This window comes from Chelonoidis abingdonii, chromosome 8 (assembly GCF_003597395.2).
Source record: "Chelonoidis abingdonii isolate Lonesome George chromosome 8, CheloAbing_2.0, whole genome shotgun sequence".
NCBI classification, from domain to species: Eukaryota; Metazoa; Chordata; order Testudines; family Testudinidae; genus Chelonoidis; species Chelonoidis abingdonii.
In genome coordinates, this window is record NC_133776.1 from 63,043,575 (window position 1) to 63,067,573 (window position 23,999).

Below are 23,999 nucleotides of genomic sequence, written 5' to 3' on the forward strand. Positions count from 1 at the left end.
TGCTGCCAGCATCATCTCTGCAGAAAGACTCCTTCCAGGAGGTCCCTCAGCTCAGGACCTAGCTTTACTCTAAGAACAGTTGCCTCACTCCCCCTGTTGAAGGTTGTTCTCAGCCCCTTTCTGTCCTCCTGGCTAGAGCTGGAGCTTATGGATACCATCAGCAGCAGGAGAGGAGTGCAGGGCATCTGGCCACATGAAGGAAGAGGGTCACTTACTGCACTTTGACGCGTGGGGCTGCTGCTGCCTTCCCGAATGCTGCCCACTACCTGTGCACCAAGCACCTGAGCAGCACTGGGCTCCTGAGTGCTGCTCTTCTCCGGCGTGCTGGGCTCCTGAGTGCTGGGCCCCCGAGTGCTGTTCTCCCCCTGTGCACTGCTGTCCTCTTGCTGCAAGATGCCCCGTCTGTCTAGCACACTGCAAGGAACAGAGTGGGGAGGCTGAGAGCACAGCCCTGCCTCACCCGTGGCACGATCGAAGAGGAGCTGCCCCTTGGCTGAGGAAGGATGAAGTGCAGCACAAACTTGCCTCACTACAGGCACACATAGAAGGCCCCCTCTCCCTCAGGTTTTGGGTACAGACACCACCCCCGTCTCTCCTAAAGAAAGCCATGCTTGGCTGAACAATCCCCACTGTGTAATGGGCTGGCAAGGCAAGGGCTTATGCCACAGACACCTGCATCTGTGACCCAGTGCCTCCCTAGCCCCACATGCCATGCAGGCCTGCGATTGCTCCACAGCTCTTACCTGGGGGGCAGGGGCCCACACAGCACTTCACAGCAGTTCTTCACAATGTTCCCATGGCTATAGGGATTCTGCACCCGGTTCTTCCCAGTCCACGCTCCCTTAATCTGCAAGCAGAGAACATCCCAAAGGAAGGGGGTGTGAGTTCCCTGCCAGACCAGGGCTCTCGAGCATTCAGTTCCACTGACTGATGCACAGGGGCATTCCACAGATGCCCCTTGTTCATCGCGGTTACATGCCACCTGGGCTCTGGCTGCCTCTCAGAGCAGGGCTTGGACCCTGTTATTTCCATTGCTGACACATGGAGACCATCAGCACGAGCACGAACGTATGCCCCTGGGGACTGAAGAGTAGGGGCCCAGACTCCTTGTGCATCTAGTGGCCGGGCAGGGGCTGAAGAGAGGGGATTTGGGCCCTCCCCATTCGTGACCAGCAGGCCCAAGGAGGCCTCAGAATAAGCTTGAGTTGACCTAAACTGCATTTCTGGGGCCTGTGGCAGCAGTGAACCCGTGTGCTGCCCTGGATGTATGCCCTCCCTCCATCCCCAGCCTGTGCCTGGGGTTTGGCCTTGCTGCTTGTGAGGGAAATTCACCCAATGATGAACTGATTTGGGGGGGGCAGGGGAGATGGCTCTGAAGAGAAGCTGGGGAGGGGCAAGCAGACAGGCAAGCAGACAGACAGGAGAGAGTGGGGAACATCACTCACATCTTCGTTGGTCGTCTGGTTCAGAGCCACCAGGAAGGTGTGGAATCCGGTTAACCCCACCACTGACCAGAGGGTGAAGAAACAGATAAGCACCTCCAGTACCGTGAGCAGCTGGTTAAGGATTCACAACCCCACAGCACAGCATCTATCTTCCACTGACCCTATTCCATGACACTCTGTGTCGCTCACCTCTGCTCCCTCTAAACATATAGACCTGCTCCTCTCCCATCGCCCCATGGCCTATAGCCACCCCCACCCCCAATTAAAAAGGAAGCCTCCAGAAAGCCCCTTGGAAGACGCTGCACACAAGGGCTGTGGCTGCTTTTCAGACACACACCTCCCTCCCTCACCAGGGCAGAGCGGTGGGAGAGGCAGGTATGCTCCACGCGGTGGGGAAAGATATGTTCCAGGGGTCTCTTTCAATGTGTTCAGGAAGCCAATCTTCATGGATTCTGGACAACACAAATGAGAGAAGTTAATGTACAGTACTGCCCAGAAAGACAGGCCTCATGCCTCTTCCAATCTATTGATTTCTGTGCTGATCTTGACCCAACTCCCCACCCTGACAACACAGCTCCCCACTCTGATCCTCCCGCTGGCAGGACTCACTGAGCGCCACATAGACGATGTTGAAGGTGAAGATGTAGATGGTGAGGAGCGAGAGCGAGAGGATGAAGAGGTAGAAGTAGCGGTAGTTCCTCTTCCCCACGCAGTTCCCAACCCAGGGGCAGTGATGGTCAAAGCGCTCTGGGGGAGCAAGAGAAGAATGTCAGTGTACTTGCAATGTGGGGCGAGGCAGGGGTACCCAAGCCCTGCCGACACATCCCATCAGCACAGCTGGGGAAGCCATAGCCCAAGCCCAAGGGGTTTCCATTTCCTGTGCCTTCATCAGCAGAAAGCGCTCTCAGGTTGTACCAAGCTAAGTCTCCAGGGGGAAGGATCCTGAGGGAAGAACACTTCATAACCCACTCCTCTGCGCAGAAAACACTTCCCCATACTGCAGCCCTGGAAGAGGACGGCCTCTAGTGTGGGGATACCCAGCCTTTTCCAGACCAACCCCCCATGCCACAACTGAAGAGTTTCAGGACCCCCTCTATCTACCACAAAGACAGAGAGCATGGTCGATACACGGGACTGAGCGTGGCCCCAGGTAGAGACCCTATCCTCCAACGAAACCAGGTAAATGAGCTAGCAAAGCTCCTCCACTGAGCAGGGTGCTCCTGAAGCAGAGAGGTCACCACTAGTTGAGTATTCAGCTCTATGGGAAGTCTACTGAGCACTGCTGTTCCTGCTCCCAGAGTGCACTGCTGTTTGTTTCCAGTATTAGATATAACACACGCAGCCCCATTAACCTAGTGTCTATTTCAGTTACAAAAATCAGCAACTGCTCCCCTTCATCCTCTTAGCTTCCCACAGTGTGCAGATCACAACTGTTGCAGATAAAAGGTGGAGGATATATTTATTAATCACACACACACTCACTCTTAACTTTAAAAGAACATTATTAAGGTTGCAAAGTCAAACACTCACAAGTTAGGAAATGCCAGAATTAAGCTTGTCCGTGCAACCTTAATTTGCCTCGTGCATGCCTATGTATTATGACAGTATTTAATTCCATGATCATACAATTTTTTCCCAAGAGAACAGCTGCTTCATTTTAAAGAGTCATTATTAAGGGCACAAGAGCAAACCATCTCAATGCATAGGAAAGATGGGCAGTATGTGGGGATGACCTTGGCTTAACCAGGAGATCTTCAACAACCTGAAACCCAATAAAGAGGGATACGAAAAGTGGAAACTAAGTCAAATTATTAAGGATGAATATAAATAAAAGTATCAGAGGGGTAGACATGTTTGTCGCTTTTTACAGATCCAGACTAAGAGTTCTGTGGCATCTTACAGACTAATAGAAGTACTGAAGCATAAGCAGCGTCTGAAGAAGTGGGTATTCACCCATGAAAGCTTATGCTCCGATACTTCTGTTAGTCTACAAGGTGCCACAGGAGTCTTTGTCGATTAAAAAAAAAAAAAAAAAAAAAAAAAAAGCATGTTGGGGCAAAATTAGAAAGGCCAAGATAAAACCAGGTAGGGACACAAAACATAACAAAAAACATTTTACAAATATGTGAGAACCAAGAGGAAGACCGAAGACAAGTTAGGCCCATTACTCAATGAGGAAAGAAAGACAGTAATGGTTTAAGCATTAAAGGCCTTTTTTGTTTCAATTTTCACCAAAAAAGTTAGCAGTGACTGATGACTAACACAGTGAACATCAGTGTAAATGGGGTGAGATCTGAGGCAGATCGAACCTACCTTGATTTCAGTAAGGCATTTGATATAGTTCCACACGGGAAATAATTAGTTAAACTGGAGAAGATGGGGATTAATATGAGAACTGAAACATGGACAAGGAATTGGTTAGTGGGGAGAATGCAACAGGTTATACTGAAAGGTGAACTGTCAGGGCAGAGGGAGGTTACTACTGGCGTTCCTCAGGGATTGATCTTCAGCCCGATCGTATTTAACATTTTTATTAACGGCCTTCACACAAAAAGTGGGAGCATGCTAATAAAATTTGCAGATGACACAAAGTTGGGAGGCATTGCTAATAGAGAGGAGGACCAGAATATCACACAAGAAGATTTGGACAACCTTGAAAACTGGAGTAATAGAAATGAGATGGAATTTAATAGTAAAAGGTCATGCACTTAGGGATTAAGAACAAGAATTTGTGTTACAAACTGGGGACTTATCAGTTGGAAGTAACAGAGGAGGAGGACGAAAAAGACATGGTATATTGGTTGATCACAGAATAACTATGAGTTGCCAGTGCGATGTAGCCATTAAAAAGGCTAATGCAGTCCTAGGATGCATCAGGCGAGGTACTTCCATTAGAGGACAGGGATGTGTTAGTACTGTTATACAAGGCATTGGTGAGACCTCATCTGGAATGCTGTTTGCAATTCTGGTCTCCCATGATTAAGATGAATTCAGACTGGAACAAGTTCAGAAAAGGGCTACCAAGATGATCCGAGGAATGGAGAACCTACCTTATGAGAGGAGACTCAAAGAGCTTGGCTTGTTTAGCCTAACCAAAAGAAGGCTGAGGGGAGATACGATTGCTTTCTACAAATACATCAGAGGAATATATACCATGGAAGGAGAGGCATTAAGTGCCGATGTGGACACAAGAACAAATGGATATAAACTGGCCATCAACAAGTTTAGGTTTGAAATTAAATGAAGGTTTCTAACCATCAGAGGAGTGAAGTTCTGCAACAGCCTTCCAAGGGGAAGCAAAAAAACCCAAAACAACTAACTGACTTCAGGACTGGGCATGATAAGTTTATGGAGGGGATGGTAGGACTAAACTACTTACAATGGCATATAGCCCATCTGCGACTGCCAGTAGCAAATATCTCCAACGGCTGGTGATGGACACTAGATGAGGTGGGCTGAGTTACTGCAGAGAATTCTTTCCCAGGTGTCTGGCTGGTGAGTCTTGCCCACATGCTCAGGGTCTAACTGATCTCCACATTTGAGGTTGGGAAGGAATTCCCCTGGATCAGATTGGCAGAGATCCTGGGAGCTTTTCATCTTCCTTTGCAGCATGACTCAGGGGTCACTTGCAGCTTTAAACTAATGTAAATGGTGGATTCTCTGTAACTTGAAGTCATTAAATAAAGGTTTGAGGACTTCAGTAAATCAGCCAGAGGTTCTGGGTCTATTACAGGAGTGGGTGGGTGAGGTTCTGTGGCCTGCGATGTGCACAAGGTCAGACTAGATGAAAATGATGGTCCCTTTCAGCCTTCAAGTCTTGAAATGCGGTGCCCAGAACTGGACACAATACTCCAGCTGAGGCCTAACCAGCACAGAGTAGAGCGGAAGAATGACTTCTCGTGTCTTGTTTACAACACACCCGTTAATGCATCCCAGAATCACGTTTGCAACAGTATCACACTGTTGACTCATATTTAGCTTGTGGTCCACTATGACCCCTAGATCTCTTTCTGCCTACTTCCTAGACAGCTCTCTTCCTTCTGTATGTTATGTGGTGAACTTGATTTGTTTCCTCTCCATGGGCCTTTGCCTTTGTCTTTTATTGAACTTATCTGGTTTACCCTTCGACATTTCTTTCATTTGTCCGAATTTTGATTTTGACCCTGATCTCCAGCAGTTTGCAACTCCCAAGTTGGTATCTGCGCGAATCTTATAAGTCGTTGCAAATCGTTATAGTCTGTGATGAGTTATTGACCAGAGCGGTCCAATCAGACCGCGGAACCCATTTCTATCACCAGCCGGATTGAGCATAATACTACTCTCTGGAGTACGTTATCAAGCCCTGAGTTATGACCACTTCATATACTGTCGCCCATTATTGTATTTGCCTGTTATCGTAAGGATTCGATGTGTGGACGATCGACATGCCTTACTAGTCTGGCCATTCCACCGATCTCCTTATCCAGAGGCGTATCTCTCAAAGAGCTATCAGTATGGATTTGAAAACGATTGTTTCTTTCAATCCATGCTGGCTATTCCCTTCACTTACCTTCCAGTGTTTGCGATGCATTTCTTTATTATTGCTCCATTATTTCTGGCCGAAGTTAAACTACCCTTGGTGTTTTCCTGGTTTTTTTATTTCCTTTTTTATAGTATGGGCACTATATTTGCCTTTTTCCAGTCTTCTGGCTCTCCCGTCTCTATGACTTTCAACAGTATACTAGAGGTCTCATGTACCTCCTCTATAAACTCTTGCGTGTTTCTAGGTGCATTTCATCAGGCCCTGGTGACTTGCAGGCATCTAACTTTTCTAAGTGATTTTTAACTTGCTCTTTTTTTATTTTATCTTCTAAACCTACCCCCTTCACATAGTTATCTATGAGACTTTATGCATAGCCTTTGTAAATAAACAAGATTTTCCCTCCTAGTGGGAAACACCTCATGGACCCAAGTTTGACTAGCCACTCTGGTCAAAAGGGGATAACAATACAAAGTGTAGTGCTAAATACTTGCAAAAGATCAGGCCCTGGAGGTCTCAAAATTGGGTACCCAAAATTAGTGGACACCTTTGACCTTAATCTTTCTGTGCCTCAGCCCCATCTGTAATATGAGGATAATCCCACCCCTTCACCTCATGGGGAGTGGGGAAGTCTATTCAGTGGTTGTGAAACACTCCGATATTGTAGTGATGAGTGCTACAGAAAATCCCCCACAAAAATTAGTAATTCTGTCTCCAAAGCAGAGTTTGAATAGCATGCAGTAAAAAAAGACAAGGGACATTCCCTGAGCAATGAGAAAAACTACTGAATAGCTGCCCATTAAGCGAGCACCATCCATCCTGTGCACTGAATGAGGCAGGGATCCTGCACCCAAAATAGTATTAAAAACTACCACAATGCATACACACAGCTGACCTTAACTGTGGGATTTCCTATCTTTCAACTGTTTGAATTTGCAACCTTAATGTTCTTTTAACAGAAGTTGTGTGTATAATTTCCTAGGTTTTTAAAAAAACAATCTGAAAATAAGTTCTATCATCTTGATACCTACATGGGTTTTCAGCAGGGTTGGAACCTTTAGTTCCACCCCCCAGACTTCCGCTGCTTGAGCTAATGGAGTAACTGATAGCAATAGTAGGTTGTTATCCTGTATTTGGCCCACCACTAGATGGGAAAAGAAACAAACAAGCACTTTGCCAGTGAGTTTCACAGATATTTTCTGACAGCAGCAGAACGGTGAGACTCAGGAATGTTGGGTTCTACTCTAGAGGCAGGAGGCGAGCGCACTCTAGTGGGCACGGAATCTTCTGCCCATTCTTGCCACCTTCTGCCCTGTCCCCGCAACCTGTCTCTGTCACAGTCCCGTCTCTTTCCCATCCCTGGCACCTTGTTCCAGTCCCATTCGCCACTCCTCAGGCTTCTCAGCTGAGTCCCAGTCTCCTTGCCCAGCCACCAGTCCCATTTCCCCTTCCTGCTCCTCATCTGATCTGTTCCCCCCCCACTCCTCCTCCTCCGACATACACATACAAAATAGCTCCCAGTCCTAGCCTCCGTCACTGGGCTCCACATCCAATCTCAAATTCAAAACTGATAGAAGGAAATACTTTATGCAATGCAAACTGTGGAACTCATTGCCACAAAAAGTTGTTGGCCAAGAATTTAGCAAGACTCAAAGAGGGACTGAGCAATTACATGGATAACAAGAATATCCAGAGTTAGAATAGTTAATGCTAAAAAAAAAAAAAAAAAAAATATTTGAAGGGAGATAAAGCCTCCAGCTTCAGATTTTAAACCAATCTCTGACTATCTGGGATTAGAATGAGGACTTCATAGGAGGCAGATTATCCCCCATCTGCGATTGTATGGTTTTTCTTCAAAGCAGCTGGGACTGGCTGCTGGATTGGCCACTAGTGGAGACAGATTTACAGGGCTAAATATACCCTCGATCTGATCCCATCTGGCAGTTCCTATGTCCCAGATGCTACCATGTGAGGCATGAGTGCTGGACTGAGGTCTGCCCCATTGCAAGGGCACTGTGCTCTCTTAACTCACCCACACAATTGTCGCAGATGCTGCAGTGCGAGGCACGGGGGGGCCGGAAGATCTTGCACGTATAACAGTACTTCAGCTTCACTATCTGGTTGTTGATCTGGAAGTTTTTGATACGCGGGGGTGGGCGCTGGCCCTGAGGCACAGTTCCATTGGTGGCCTCTGAAAGTAAAAGACAATCAGACACCAGAATTGTTAATCCAAGTCCACTGCACTTCAGCAATAACTGCTTGTTCCATCTCATTAACACCAAGACCAGGAGAGCCTGCAATGTCCAGAGCCATCGGCAGCAGCTCTGTTCTCAGCTCTAAGAACTTGGGGCTTGGTGAAGAGATGCCGAGGACTCTGCTGAGTGAAGGAACAGTGGCAAACCATTGCTAGGATGTACCTGCACCTGACATCACCCTCCAGAAAGAGAGAGAGAGAACGACCTAGATTTCATCTCCCTGCTCCCATTCCCAATCATGGGAGTGAGTGGGATGTTGGGGAGGGAGAGAGGAACTTCCAGGGCAAACCCAGCCCAGCAGGAGGAGAGAACAAGCATGTGAACTGATGGATAGGTACTTGGAGGGGGGGGGGGGTGTGGAGGGCTTCCAGGGCTGAGAGACATGTGCCTATTGGGTTTCTGAGAACTTCCGCCCACTCACTGCTAACGGATCCCCCTCCCAGCCTAAGGAGAGGATCTACAGGATCTCAAAAACCCAACTAAATCCGGGGGACAACTAATAAAAGAACAGGGACAGGAGTGCAGTCAGAGGGTCATAAGAAGGGAGCCTGACGGGGACACCGAGCAGGGAACCCCGGACAGTGCCCACTGCTCCTTGAAGGCGTCAAGGGAGCCAGTGGACGCCGCCCAGAGGAACTCCGCCCGGATACGTGAACAGACAGAGGATCGTAGGGCACCACAGCCACTCTCCAGGCACACTCACTCCTCTCATAGAGTCAGTAGGGAAGATATGCCCCCCAGCAAACTCCCCACACCAACCCAGGCTCTAGCGTGCACACACACTCCTTCACAAAGGCCTCAGAGAAGGTACTCTGGCATAGATTCCGTTGATACTCACCAATCTCCATTTCAATGAAGGCTGCCTCATCAGGCAGGGCTCTGGGGATCACACCGGGATCACTGAAACTTGTCCGCAGGAGCATGGCCATCGCAAATAGGAAAAGAACGACTGCAAAGACAGGGATGGCTGGAGATAGCTGAACTGCCAGGTAGCGACACCTACAGAGGGAGAGAAGCAAGGAGGTGCTGAATCAAACCAAACAATGGCCTGGGCAAAACTCTCTCTTCAAAGCCTGGGAAGGAATCAGAGCCCAGACACAGCCATGCAGGAGTTCTCCAATGGATCACTGTGAGGATCACATCAGAAGAGACTGCCCAATGTCCATGTTCCATCTCAGTCACCAGGGCATGACACTTTTGGGATTTCTACTTGCACCACTGCTCCTAAGGCTCAGAAAGGCTGGTGAGCCCCTAATGCAGGGGTCGTCAACCTTTCAGAAGTGGTGTGCCGAGTCTTCATTTATTCACTCTAATTTAAGGTTTCACGTGCCAGTAATACATTTTAATGTTTTTAGGTCTCTTTCTATAAGTTTGTAATATATAAACAAACTATTGTTGTATGTAAATAAATAAGGTTTTTCAAATGTTTAAGAAGCTTCATTTAAAATTAAAATGCAGAGCCCCCTGGACTGGTGGCCAGGACCCAGGCAGTGTATCAGAGTGCTCACAAATGTATCAGGACCCTCAGCACAGTATCAGAGTGCTTCACAAATATTAGTGAACTTACACCACCTCCACGTATTCTAGTGTCAGTGACCTGGCACCATAGCATAGGAGTCAGTACAGAACCTAGCTCTGAATCCTAGCCCAATGTCTTGACCATTCTTTTTCTTCCTGCAGTTCCCCTCTTCCCCTACACACAAATGTCATCACATGCAACTCTTTGTTAGGCAGTCTCACCTGTGTGTCTCAGAGTGCTTTGCAGACTAGGATGACCAGATGTTCTGATTTTATAGGGACAGTCCCGATATTTAGGGCTTTTTCTTATATAGAAGCCTATTGACCCCTACCACCGTCCCAATTTTTCACACTTGCTGTTTGGTCAACCTATTGCAGACGCAGGAGTAGCCCATTTGTAGCAGTTTAGCTGAACACACACATTTGGCCTAAGCAATGCTGCCTCTCCGAAAGCAAAGTGGACTATAGTTTGTTCTGATATGAGGGACCTGGACTCTGTTTGTAGTTCTGCCTGAAGGGATACTGTGGCACCTGTGTCAAGCCCCTGACCTAGCAATGTTCAGATTAATCTGATTTTTGGGGGAAGACTTTAAATAAAAGTTTCACTGCAACTTTAACTGAACTGGAAATATGGAAATTATTTGGAATATTGAACCACAATGTTCCCAACATGGTTTGACAGCAGGATTTGACACGGACGTTCAGATCTACACCACAGCTTCTTTTACCACTTGGGCTAAATCAGGGGTTCTCAAGCTGGGGGTCAGGACCCCTCAGGGGGTTGCGAGGTTATTACATGAGGGGTCGCAAGCCGTCAACCTCCACCCCAAACCTCGCTTTGCTTCTCGCATTTATAATGGTGTTTAATATATAAAAAAGTGTTTTTAATTTATAAGAGGGGGGTCGCAATCAGAGACTTGCTATGTAAAAGGGGTCACCAGTTTAAAAAGGTTGAGAGCCACTGGGCTAAATGTACTTTGCAAGTGCATTACATAACTATTTGCTAGACCGCAGTGGAAGGTTGAGATTTCAGACCCCTGCACCTGGCTTTCGAAGGAAAGCGTGGTCTGCTGGTTACAGACAGACTAGCCAAGCACAGCTTTGGCACATTCAGTCCAAAAGGCAGTGTGGCTGAGTGAGTATCTTCAGTCTGCCGCACGAGACCTGGGTCCTTGCGCCAAACCGATTTCACTGAGCATGCCTGAACAGAGGGACCATCAGGGTTTGCAGTCTTGAAAGTTTCATACCAACTAGATGGGTCAAGAGGATAAGCAGCAGTCCTTCGAACCTGACCTACACAGCCAGTGTCAATTCAAGCCCCAAGTTGGGCAAAAGGCTCGAGGACATAACACTAAAAACTCTCTGGCAAGGTTGTTTGTTTGTTTTTTGGGGCTTGTAACCAAAGTGTTTTTGTGAAAAGAATTAAACATGAATGCTTGCTGGGAAGGGAGTGACGTTTTAGGGGGCGCAGTGGGAGGGAATACGATGAGAGGCAATGGGGCAGCAATGAGGGCAATAAATAAGGACAGGTAAGTAAGGGAAGTAAAAGGTTGGGGAGGGACATGGGAATGGGACAAGGGAGAGAGTGGCAGGAGAACTGGGGCAAGGTGTACCTCAGCCCCACATTCTCTACAGTGTGTATGCCAAAATCTGGGGGGTCCTAAGTCTTCATGTATATGTCAGGACCTGGGGTGGCCCTGCCCATCTACAGGTTCTGACCCACTCCCTTGCCCACCCTTCATGTGTGCTGGTTCTGGAGGGGCTTGCCTTTCTGGACTGGAACTCTCTCCATGCCCCCATGTGAGCTGGGATATGGGAAAGCCCTACCCTACTGGGTGGGGGAGCTGAGGTCAGGCATATCTGGAGCATGCAGAAGCACAGGGTTTCTCAACCTGTGAGTTGGGATACATAATTAGGTCACCAAAATGTTTCAAAGGGTTCCCCATGGGGCTGGCTGGGCTTGCCTCCCTGTTCCAAATACTGCAACCTCTGGGGTCTCAGCACCACTCAGGTTTGGCCCTGCCACCATGACGACAGGAGTCCAGGTAGAACTGCAATCCCATGGGCCAGGTCACAACTTCATTCTCACAAATTTGGTCCAGTTAGTGGGGACAGGCGGAGGAACCTAACAATGCAGCAGCCCGGGAGGTTGCAACGCCCAGAGCGCAGAGACAAGTCCAGCCAGGAGCTGCCAATGTGGGGTGACTGCCAGGCAGGACCCAAGCAAAACCACTCCAGGACCTTCACCCCCAGACTATTTACTGGGTCAAGACAAGCCGTAAACATTTAAAAATGAGTCCTGACCGTAAAAGTTTGAGAATCACTGCTGGGGTGAGGAGCTGAGAATGGAGCAGTTCACACATCTCAGAGCTATTGTTTCAGGCTATAGGGAGTGTTCTCATTCAGCTGAGACCACCACATTTAGGTGAATGGGCCATTTCACACCTGTTAGCCTCCCATACTTTCAGGATTATCCTGGGCTGGGGCTTTGACTATAGCAAAGCAGTTGCTGATAAATTTCATAAATATTATAGCAGAACAGCCTCTCTGCTTTAGTTAAGACTGTGCAATTTTTCTGTTTAAAGGACAATTTTTCTAAGGGTTCTAAAATCTGCATGACTACCTGGCTAGTCTTGAAATTTGCTGTGCTTTGTGGTGGTGCAGGGTAGGCTTAGTGATCCAAATTGGAGGTCATTTGAGCAAGAGGTTCCTATGATACAGCTTCCCCTCCCAAACCTGCATCCCCCAAAACTAGCTTTTCTTGAAGTTCACAGATTCCACCAACCTTTCTGAGCACAGTTAGCTTCTTAAATGCTAATGGCTTAATGGGCTGGGAAGGAGAGGCTGAACTGGACAAGAGACACACAGTCTTCTTTCACATGCTTAAAAGTTACTGTAACCACCAGTATGAAACTGTCAAGTTCTTGGGACACACATGCCATCCCTGAGATTTCCCACAGACTCAGTTATCAATTACACACTCCAAAAGCACGACCACTGTCCCCACCCCACTACAACCAGGGCTTGATATCTACAGTTAAAAGCTAGGCCGAGATAGTTATATTGTGCAGGGGTGAGACACACCACACCCCTCGCCGTGACACACAAAGTCTATGCCAGATGCTAGGGCCGCACAGCTGCTTTCCATCAACCTAGATAACTTAATTCAACACTGTTGGAAAAACCCCTTCCAGCAGTATAGGTTGCATCTATGCTAGAGGTGGGCAAGCTACGGCCCACGGGCCACATCCAGCCCGCGGGACCATCCTGCCAGGGCCCTGAGCTCCCGGCCGGGGAGCCTAGCCCCCGGGCCCTCCCCTGCTGTCCCTTCTCCCCCGCCATAACACCAGCGCTCTGGCCCACCACTCCAGTTGGACAGCATGGGTGGCATAGCTGGCTCCAACTGGCTGCAAGTTCTTGCTGCTCTAAGCAGCATGGTAAGGGGGCAGGGATGTTGGATAAGGGGCAGGGGGTCCTGGAGGCAGTCAGAGGACAGGCAGCCTGCCTGCCGTGCTTGGGGTGGCACAAAAACTAGAGCCACCCCTGCTCCTAAAACTGGGCTCTATTCCCAGCTTTGACAGTGACTGTCAGGAAGCAGAGCCTGCAGCAGAGCCAGTCACCAGGCAACTCAAAGAGGATAACTGGCCTGTAGTAGGCTGACTGATTGGTGGAAAGAGTCAGCAGACCAGATCTTAAACCCAGCAGTAACAGCAGTTTGGCGGGTGCTCAAAGCATTCCTCCACAACTGCAAAAGCTCCTGTGCCAGCTTGTTCCCAGTCCAGCTCCTGCCTAGTTCCAGCCTTGTTCCTGCCCCACACCAGGTAACCTGGCTCTGACATCTGGCATCCACCAGTGACCAGGCACAGTATACTTTGACTCCCCGTCTTGCTGACAATCCTGTTTGCCAAAAGCCGAGCTGGGACCAGCAATCCTTTGCAGCTTACACAATCCTCCAGAGACACAAAGACAATCCAAAGGTGCCCCCAGAATTTATTTATTTAATGTTGTTAAATATCAACATTATGTTGACAGGTTTGACCAAAAAAAAAAAAAAAAAAAAGGCTGACACCCTACCACCCCATTGCAGCTACATCTACCCCATTGACCTCTAGCCAGAAGCAGAGGTTTCCTGGGGCACATTCACTCCCTCTCCAAACTCAAACTTACTGTCACTCATGGAGCTATCTGTATGAAAACCTGCAAAAGGGATTCATTTACCCTTCCACAACTCCAGCAGGGGCCTCAAACTTCTTTGTGGTGAAGATGCCTCCCTCCAGTTTTGTGTGGTTTACAGAGCTCTGAACAAGATTACAATCCCAAAACCAATACTCCTGACTGCTTAATTAATGAACTGTTCTAAAGACTCTGTTCTTCACAAAGATGAACCTCCATGCAGGGCCAGCTTTACTAACTGCAGGGCCCGATTCGAATACCGGCGGCAGTCCGGGGCTTCGGCGGTGGGAGGTCCGCTCCAGGTCTTCTGCGGCACCAAAGACCCCCAGAGTGGAGCCCCATCGCCAAAATGCCACTGAAGAGCCCTGGAGTGGACCCCCCCGCCGCCGAAATGCCACTGAAGCCCCAGACCGCCACCAGGTAAGTAACAAAAAATTGTTTATAGGTGTCTAAGGCATGGGGCCCAATTCAAGGGAATCGGGCGAATTGGCCTAAAGCCGGCCCTGCCTCTGTGGAGCTTATAACCTGGTGAAGGAGAAGATGATGAATGAACCAGGTATGAGCACCTGGAATATTTAGTTATGCCATTTGTGTTGTGCAATGCCCTAGCGACCTTCAAGCATTTCCTAAATGACATCTTTTGGGACATGCTGGACCAATTTGTCATCATTTAACTGGATGACATCCTCATTTTCTCTGAATCTCCACAAACATCATGTTTGCACAGCCTTAGAGAGACTTTGCCAAAACCATACCTATGTGAAGCTTAAGAAATACAAGTCTGATAAGGACACAGTGGAATTCATGGGCTAGCTCATCATGCCTGAGGGACTCTGTCATAAACAGATAGCTAAGGGTTAATGTTTCTTTTACCTGTAAAGGGTTAACAAAGGGAACCAAACACCTGACCAGAGGACCAATCAGGAAACAAGATTTTTCAAATCTCAAGGGAGGGAAGTTTTTGGATGTGGGTCCTTTGTTTTCTGTCTGTTGCTCTCTCGGCTCTGAGAGTGATCTCTCTATCTCCAGGCTTTCTAATCTTCTGTTTCCAAGTTGTGAGTACAAAGGTAGAAAGACAATAGGCTTATATTATTTTTTTTGTATTTACATGTGTGTAGTTTGCTGGAATGTTTTAAATTGTATTTCTTTTTGGATAAGGCTGTTTGTTCATTTTTTTTCGTTCAAGCCAATAACCCTGTATATTGTCACCTTGATACAGAGACCATTTTTATGTCTTTTTCTTTCTTTTTATATAAAGCTTTCTTTTTAAGACCTGTTGGATTTTTTCCTAGTTGGGCTCAAGGGGATTGGGTCTGCAGCTCACCAGGGAATTGGTGAGAGGAAGAAGACAGGGGGGAAGAGAAAATCTCTTTGTATTAGAGTTACAAAGCTTGCATTTGCAGGGACTCTGAGTGAGGGTGAAAGAAACCTGATCTCGCTGGTTTGCATTTCAAGGAATTGAAATAGGGTGATCGTCCCGGGCCATCCAGGGAGGGGAAGCCTGGGAGGAAGTAAAGAGAAGACAAGGGGAGGGGGGTTATTTCCCTTTGTGGTGAGACTCAGGGCATCTGAGTCTTGGGGTCCCACAGGGAAGGTTTTGGGGAGACCAGAGTGAGCCAAACACTGGAATTTTTGGCTGGTGGCAGCGCTATCAGATCTAAGCTGGTAAATAAGCTTAGAGGAATTTATGCTAGTACCTCATATTTGAACTCTGACTGGTTCAGACTGAGGAATTATACGATGACAGACTCACCATGGACTCACATAAGGTGGCTGCAATATCTGACTGGGCCTCATCCAAGGATGTACATGGAGTGCAGCAATTCCTGGGATTTGCCAGTTTCTACAGGCGAGTCTCTAGCCTGGTTGCACCCATAATGACACCCCTGCAAAAGGGGAACCAGTTCACCAGGTCCACAGTATCTCAGTCAGCCTTTGACTGGCTGAAGAGGACATTCACCTCAGCATCCATCCTGATTCTCCCAGATCCCATTAAACCATTTAGAATCAAAGCAGAAGCCTCGAATTTTGCCATTGGTACAGTTTTATCTATCATGCGGGCCCCCACAACCAATTCCACCCCTGAGCCTTTTATTCTTGGAAGCTAACCCCAGGAGGAAAAAAAATATGATATTTGGGACCAGGAGCTACTGGTTATCAAGGTGGCTTTCAAGGAGTGGAATTACCTACTAGAGGGAGCTCAATTCCCAGCCCAAACTCCTGACAGCTTACAAGAACCTGGAATAACTACAGACTAAACACCTTAACCAACATCAGACTTGCAAGCTTTGACTTTGCGGTTGCCTTTCGCCCAGGGACAACAAACAGGAAGGAAGATGCTCTAGCCTGCAAAGACAAATATCTCAAACCCAGTGAAGAGCTCTCTTCCACTATGCTCATGGTGTCCAACTTTGTCAGTGGAATGATCGACAGTCTGCCATCCTCCTTCCATTCCCTGATGACTCATTTGCAACCCAGATCTGCCAGATCCTGAATTATGCAGGTACCAGGCCTAATGCTAAGTTCCAACAACAGAACTCTGTCGCAACGGTTGTATTTATGTTCTGGAGGGACAACCTAGGCTTCAAGTAGGAAAGTTGTGCTATGTTTTGCCACTTGTGGGCCATTTTGGCCAATTCCAGACCTGGAATCTGATCTCAAGTTGCTTCCAGTGGCCAGGCCAATGGTCTTACATCAAGGATTATATAAAAGGTCCTGCAACCTCTGTGCCTGTACCAAGACTGCACCCTCAAAACCCATAGGTCTCCTCCAGCCTCTGCCGAGGACTCCATAGCCTGTGTACTATATCAGTGGACTTCCAGACTTCACTATAGAACTGGCACACTCTCAGGGACACACAGTAATCTGGTTGCCACACACCTCCTACCAAAGATGGCACACTTCATTCCATACCATTACTGTTCCTACCACATAGGAGATGGCTAGGCTTGCCCTGGACAATGGCTTCTGCAACCACAAGTTACTAGCAGATATTGTATAGGACTGGGAACCACAGTTCATTTCCTGATTCTGGTGGCATTGACTCATTGGCATTGAATCCCTTGCCTCATCCAGCTATCACCCACAGACTCATGGGCAAACAGAGAGAGTCAAACCTTGGCACAGTATCCTTGCTGCTTTCTGAGTTACCACCAGGACAACTGGTTGCCCCTACCGTACCACATCAAATTTGAATGTTAATGAAATCCACACCTCAGTCCAACATAGCCCATTCTTTGAAAACTATAGCTTTCACCCCCACTTCCACTAAGACTTACTGGTAAGTTCCCCAGTTCAGCTGCTGTGAACTAGCCTCCATCCTATAAAAAGTGACTCTACTGGGAGATCAAGGAATACTTTCAGTATACCAAGGAAGCCTATAAACACCAGGTGGACCAAAATTGCTAGAGTGGCCCCAATCTGGCCATAGGGGACAAGGTATGGCTCTCTGCCCATCTGCCAAACTAGACTACCAATACCTGGGCCCTTTAATATTTTAAAGAATGGGTAAACCCAAAGGCCTTCAGGTTACAGCTGCCAAAGTCCTTGAAAATCCACCCATCTTTCACATCTCATCTTTTAAAGCTGTAAAACGGGATCCCATACCTAAATTGATCAACTCACCACACACAGGTCTGCAGACAGCAGGAGTACTTGGTCCACCAAATCCTTGATTCTTGGCGAGTTAGGGGAAGCCTCCAGTAACTGGTAGACTGAGGAGACTATAGTCCAGGGAAGCAGTCTTGGGAACTGGGAGAGAATATCCATGCCCTGGACATATTCGAGAATTCCACTGGCAGTACCCCAAGAAACCGGGCCATGAGGCTCCTAGCAGGCGCCCTTCGGTGGTGGGAGTACTGTCAGGAAACAGCTCCTGCAGCAGAGCCAGTCTCCGGGCTACCTAATGGGTGCAGCTAGCCTATAGTAGGCTGCCTGACTGTCTCCACCGCCTGATTGGGTGGAAGTCAGCAAATCGGCTCTCCACTTCGGAAGCAGTTTGGCAGCTGCTCAAAGCACTCACCCATGGTTGTGACAGTTCCTGTGCCTGCTTGTTCCCAGCCTTGCTCCCACCTTGTTCCAGCCCTCTTCCTGCACCCAACACAGCCCTGATCGCAACCTTGCCTCACTCCAGGTTACCGGCTCTAACCCTGGGCTCAGATTCCTGACTTGTAACTTCACTTCTGACCCTTGGCTCTCACCCCAGCTGTGATCCTGGGCTCCGATTCCTGGCTACCAACTCCTGATCCAACCCCTAGGCAGAACCACCCATGTCCCAGTCTCAGACACTGGCCTGCTGGATGACTTTGGCCAAGTGACTTCATCTCTCTGTGCCTCAGTTCACACATTTCTACAATGAAAATAATGTTGTTTCCTTCCTTAAGGCTACTAGCCCTAAGTAAGATCTAGGTATTATCATCACCTGGCCACAAAAACATCTGGGCTGCACTCCTACATGATAACTACAACTGCCTTCATGACCACTACCTCCTACCAATCCTTCTCTTTGTTAAAAAAATTAGAAAATTAAATAACAAAAGAGTTTGTTAATGCAGAGTGAAAGTTGCCCAGTGATAGCTCATGCCCTTCCAGAATGTCTAGGTCAGTAAAACTCAAACTTATGAAAATCAGGAAGTACAGAGTCAAGGTGCACACCCACACAACTTTAACTCTACCATCTTTGAGCAATGTCCCAATAAGCCCAGAACACACACACTCTCAGTCTACCTTTGTCCTGTACTAAACAGGAGCTCCCTATACTCATACTCTTAGCAGACACGGGGGTCTTTTCGTGGATTAGCCTAAATTATACAACTCCTTCAAATCCTTTACCCTTATGTACATACCATCACACACAGAATTTTCACTTACCATAAATTAAACCCACAGGCCACATGTTCCAACTAACTGCTGATACCCCCATGGCAAGAAGGCCTGTGCCCTGCTACTGACACAGTGCTGATATGAGACATCCTGGATTTCTCATGGTACAGATGCACCTCTTGCCTTCTGTCACACACAGGGGGTCAAGGAGAAGGGCTCAAATATACCGATATAGGGCCACAGACATTCAGATCACCTCATATCACAATCACAGCTCTTCCAAGCTGCTCCAACTAATTTCTCTACCATTCAATACAGCTAGACTGTGAATGCCTCTGGAGTTCATGCAGCTAGTGGCTATCACCAATTCCAGGAGGGTGGAGTTAAGATTGCATGGACCTTTACCTTAACTCTGCATTTCCTCGTTTTCACAAAGCTTTTCTCAAGTTTGAATAACTAGTCACTAAACTGAACTAGTTGAATAAACTGAAATGAAGAAAGTGTTCTCTGCACCTGCAGAAGAAACTACTCCTGTCAAAAGCTGGTGTAGCACTTCAGCAAACCCCAGTTTTCAGGTGCCAGCCAGTAACTTCTACTAATTCAGTGCTTTGACTTTCTTTAAAACTTCAGCTGTAAACATGTACTGCTTGATTTATTAAAACTTTATGTAAGTGATTTTAATAGATTATAGTAAGTTTGACTTAACATAGTATATACCTTTTTTAAATGTATGTAAATTTAAAAAATAGGGTTTAAATAAAAACATTTTTTTAAACAATGGTATCTACCCTCTCTCTATAAACATCCAGTCCCTCTCTGAATCTTACTAAGCTCTTGGCCTCAATGAACTCCTCTAGCAGTGAGCGTTCAGTCTAATCACACAACGTGGGACAAAGTCTTTCCTTTTATCAGTTTTAAGTTTGCTAACTTTCAGTTATTTAACATCCCTTTGTTCTTGTGCTACGAGAAGGGAAAGCAAAAGTTCCCAATATGACTTCTCTAGACCAGTGGTTCTCAAACTTATTTGATCAGGCCAGCCCTTGTTCTTTGTGTGTTTATTTGTTTACGCTCCCTTGCCAAAACAAGTAAATATACTGCTGCCCGGGTAGAATAGAGAGCAGGTAGGTGCCCAGCTCTGAAGGCAGTGCTGTGCCAGCAGCAGTGCAGACGTAAGGGTGGAGTGGCAATGTTAAACATTAAATGTAAAAAGCCCCATTGCCACCCTTATATCTGTGCTGCTGCTGCCACCCTAGGGCTGACAGCTGGAGCCCCACTGCCCAGGGCCTACAAGTGGAGCCCTGCCGCATGCTCCAGGTGAGGGACTAGTGGGGGAAGGGGAGTATGCAGGAAGGAGAGCCTGAGCCCAAGCTGTCTCCTGGTGAGGGATGTGGGGGGAGACAGAAGGAGAGCCCAAGCCAGAGCTCTCTCCTCCCCCGCAAAAGGGGGACACACAGCTCATAACTCCCTTGGAACATTCCTGCACCGACCTTGGGAGACCCGACCCATAGTTTGAGAATCGCTGCTCTAGACCATTACTTTATGTTTTGTATCATGACCTCTCTTAATCATCGTCTTTCTAAGGAAAACAACCCCAATATTTTCAATCTCTTTGTGCTTGCGTACCCCATAAGGCTTTATGGGGGTGGTGCTCATAAATGTATGTATGATATAACTGGAATAGGGTTTTGCTACATATGCCATGTAAAATATCTGTGTAAAGGTTATGATCTACTGGTTATGTTCATCCTAGTTGTATGCAGGCACCATTTGTGTGTTCAAAACTATGAACATTGGCTGTATAATTGCTTGATTTCTAAGTAGCCTTAATTAGAACATTTGGTCACTTCTTGGGAAAGGAATGTGCAAGTTAAGTGCTCAGTCAGGAAGCACTTAACAGACAAAAGAGCTTGGAAGACACCAATTCACATAAGAAGTCTACCTGAGGACGTTGAAGGTAGCATGTGGGTAATAGCAGCTACCTGCAAGCCCTGAGTCATGAATGGGCATGTGACTTGCCCATGTGATTCCGAATCTCCATTTTGTGACTGGATTCTACACAGAGTGAGGAGGGGGTCTCCACCCACAAGAGAAAGTCTATTTAAACCTGTGGGAGATCCCTCCATTTTGTCTTCAGCTGGCTAAAGAAGGAGCTTTCCACCACCTCCCCCCCCAGGATACTTGAAGGAAACTAGAACAAAGAACAGTAACTACAGGGGGTGTGAGTGATTGCTGGACCCAGGCTACAAGGAGATTAGTCTGTAAAAGGGAGCATTCTGGAACTGGTGAGGAACTTATCTGTATTTAATTTGATTAGACATAGATTTGCGCATTTTATTTTATTTTGCTTGGTAACTTACTTTGTTCTGTCTGTTAACACTTGGAACCACTTAAATCCTACTTTCTGTATTTAATAAAATCACTTTTTACTTATTAACTAACTCAAAGTATGTATTAATACCAGGGGGAGCAAACAACTGTGCCTCTCTATCAGTGTTATAGAGGGCGAACAATTTATGAGTTTACCCTGCATAAGCCTTATACAGGGTAAAACGGATTTATTTGGGTTTAGACCCCATTGGGAGTTGAGCATCTAAGTACTAAAGACAAGCACACGTCTGTGAGCTGTTTTCAGTAAACCTGCAGCTTTGGGGCAGGTAATTCAGATCCTGGGTCTGTGTTGGCACTCCTGAGCTGGCAGGGAAAACAGGAGCAGAAGTAGTCTTGACGCATCAGCTGAAAGCTCCCAGGGGGGTTTCTGTGATCCAACCCATCACACTTCTCCTGCGTTTTTCCAGATGCCTACTCATTCTCATTACTCTTCTCTGAACCCCTTCTAGTTCTGCAGTCTCCTTGTTGAGATGGGGTGACCAGCACTACTTATAGTAACCCAGATGAGGTTCCACCATTAATTTATATAACCACTCTATAATACACTGTATTACTTTTCATCCCATACCTTGTGCCTCTTAACAGCTTGTTGTTTTGACCACAGCTGCACGTTCAGCAGAAGTCTTCACGGTGATGGCCAGATCCCTTTCCAGCATCAATACAGTTAATTTAGAACCATGTAAGATGTGAGTTCAAAACCACTAAGCAGAGTTTTGAACTTGAAAAGGGAAAAGTGCTAGAGATTCTATGAAGTCCTCTAGGGACGTTGCTTCTGATTTTATATGGAAGGAGCTCAGACACTACAGTGACGCATGGAAGTATAAAACAGACATTCTTCCCTCCCGTGTGCATTACTTTGCAGTTATCAATGGTGAATTTCACTTGCTGTCATGTTGCTCTTTCCCCTACCTTGGTTAGGTCCCTCTGAAGTTCCTCATAGTCCTCTCTGGACTTGACTAACCTAAGCAACTTTGGGTCATTTGCAAATTTTGCTACCTCACCGCTCACCCCCTGCTTTCCAGATCGTAAATATATTAAACATTGGCTGTAGCATGGAAACTTGAGGCCCCGCGGCTAAACTTTTGCCCTGATGAAAGTTGATCATTTATTCCTACTCTTTACTTCCCGTCTCCTAGACTGTTTTTGATCCATGACAATAGGTGATGTGTCTCCCAGCGTGACCTGTGCCTTTACAAGGGCTACCAGCTCCAAAAAGCCTACACTGTTGCCATCTAGTGGTTTATTGCTTGAACTGCTTTCCCTAATAATGAAAAAGGCAGAGAAGATCTTTGGTATTTGTGTGCTACTATCTGTTCCTACTGTCTGAGAGTTCCTTGCAAAGCACTGGAGGGATTCCTAGCTGGTCTGCTAGAACACTTAGCTGGACACTTGTTTACTGGCTAGTTGCTGGATTTATATTTTCTCTATATAGCCAAGCCACTGTCTCATTTTGGATTCCCAAAAGGTGACAGCTTGCACAGATGATAGGCTGGTTTCTGCCTAATAAATTCATATCAAGGTTTCTATTGAGAACATGGTTCTCATCCCTCGTTGATGCATGAGCTCTAGAATTGCTAATTCCTCTGCATGATTTCAGTATAGGAGTCATAGGTATGTCTAGAGTGCAATTCAAGGTGACTGGCAGCATGAGTTGACATACATATTCAAACTAGCTTTAGTCTGTCTAGGTCGGGGTACTGGTAGATTTGTAGCTGTGGCAGCACAGACTTCAGGACAGGCTAGCTACTCAAGTAAGAGCCCAGGGTCCCAGGCCAGATTGCGCAGCTCACAATGAAGCCCATGCTGCGGCAGCATCACTGCAAGTGGTACTTGTGCTGAGCGGAAATGCAGTCAGAGCAACAACTGATAGATAAACCACCACAGAAAGGAAATATGACAGAAGAAGCCAAAAGGTAACTACGACATGTGGGACAGAGACGAATTTGGAGCATGCCCTTCAAAGGATCTAGAACACCACCTACATAAAAATGCCAAATGAAAGCATTCAGGCACATAAAGAAGTGACATGCAGAAAGACAGCTACATTCAGAAAAAGCTTATTTTAGACCAGATTTTTGTTTGTTACTTTATAATACTGGTATGATTTCACTTATATCTCATTGATGGGGCAGGGGAGAATGGAGACAAGTTATATAGACCTCGCCTCAGCAGAATATGAAATTCACTTTGAAATGTACCTTATCCACTCAGCTACGCAATCTAATTACTTCACTGGGGAAAGTCAGAGGGATTATTTTGGCCATAGGAGGAAGCCCATAGATTCCCCCCTCCCTGCAATAATGCACTACACGTGGAGAATTAAACCAAAACCACAGTAGAAGGGCCACAAAGCTGAAAGTATGATCCATATATGCATTTTGAACCTGAACCAAATCTCCCCACTGGAGACAGGCCTGTGGATCTGTTCTGGGTGTATGGTCAGATGGTTACAGGAAGAACAAGTGTGTTTGGTAAAGTCAGGGCCATTCCGCCCTCAGGTTTGAAGCAGAACACCGAGCAACAGGAAAGCTCATCCTCTCATGTAGCCCATTTAGTGCTTCTAAATTACACAGGGCAGAGCAAGTGCAAGATTCAGAGCATCAGAAAGCAAGAGTGCACTGAGCATTTCCTTTTAACACAGAGTCTACGGAGACACTCTCAGCCAGGTCACCTACAGAGCAACACAAGGGAGCATGTGTAATGAAAGGCACCAGTACCCACATTACCAACCTCCCCCCAGAGTGAGTGACAATATGAACTAGCCTTGTTAGGGTTCTGGTCTTTCAACAGCACTCGCTCGGAGTGTTGATGGAGGTGAAGAGTTGCTCAAGTGGGGGTGCCCAGTAGCACTCTAAAAGGGATGCAGCCTCAGTCCTTTAG

General features: G+C 47.0%; 1 protein-coding gene across 2 annotated transcripts in view; it reads right to left on the reverse strand.

The window, feature by feature from the left end:
- ZDHHC9 (zDHHC palmitoyltransferase 9) overlaps positions 1-23,999 on the reverse strand; it is a 39,486-nt gene that overhangs the window by 3,598 nt on the left and 11,889 nt on the right. The window contains exons 3-9 of one of the 2 annotated variants that reach the window (XM_032785899.2): positions 9,058-9,218; positions 7,997-8,155; positions 2,055-2,192; positions 1,849-1,897; positions 1,446-1,548; positions 744-847; positions 216-414 (exon numbers count right to left, since the gene is read on the reverse strand). In XM_032785899.2, the coding sequence (XP_032641790.1) occupies positions 216-414; positions 744-847; positions 1,446-1,548; positions 1,849-1,897; positions 2,055-2,192; positions 7,997-8,155; positions 9,058-9,218 (913 nt within the window). Of the gene's footprint in view, positions 1-215; positions 415-743; positions 848-1,445; positions 1,549-1,795; positions 1,898-2,054; positions 2,193-7,996; positions 8,156-9,057; positions 9,219-23,999 lie in introns of both variants that reach the window. The other variant, XM_032785890.2, reaches the window with a different exon arrangement.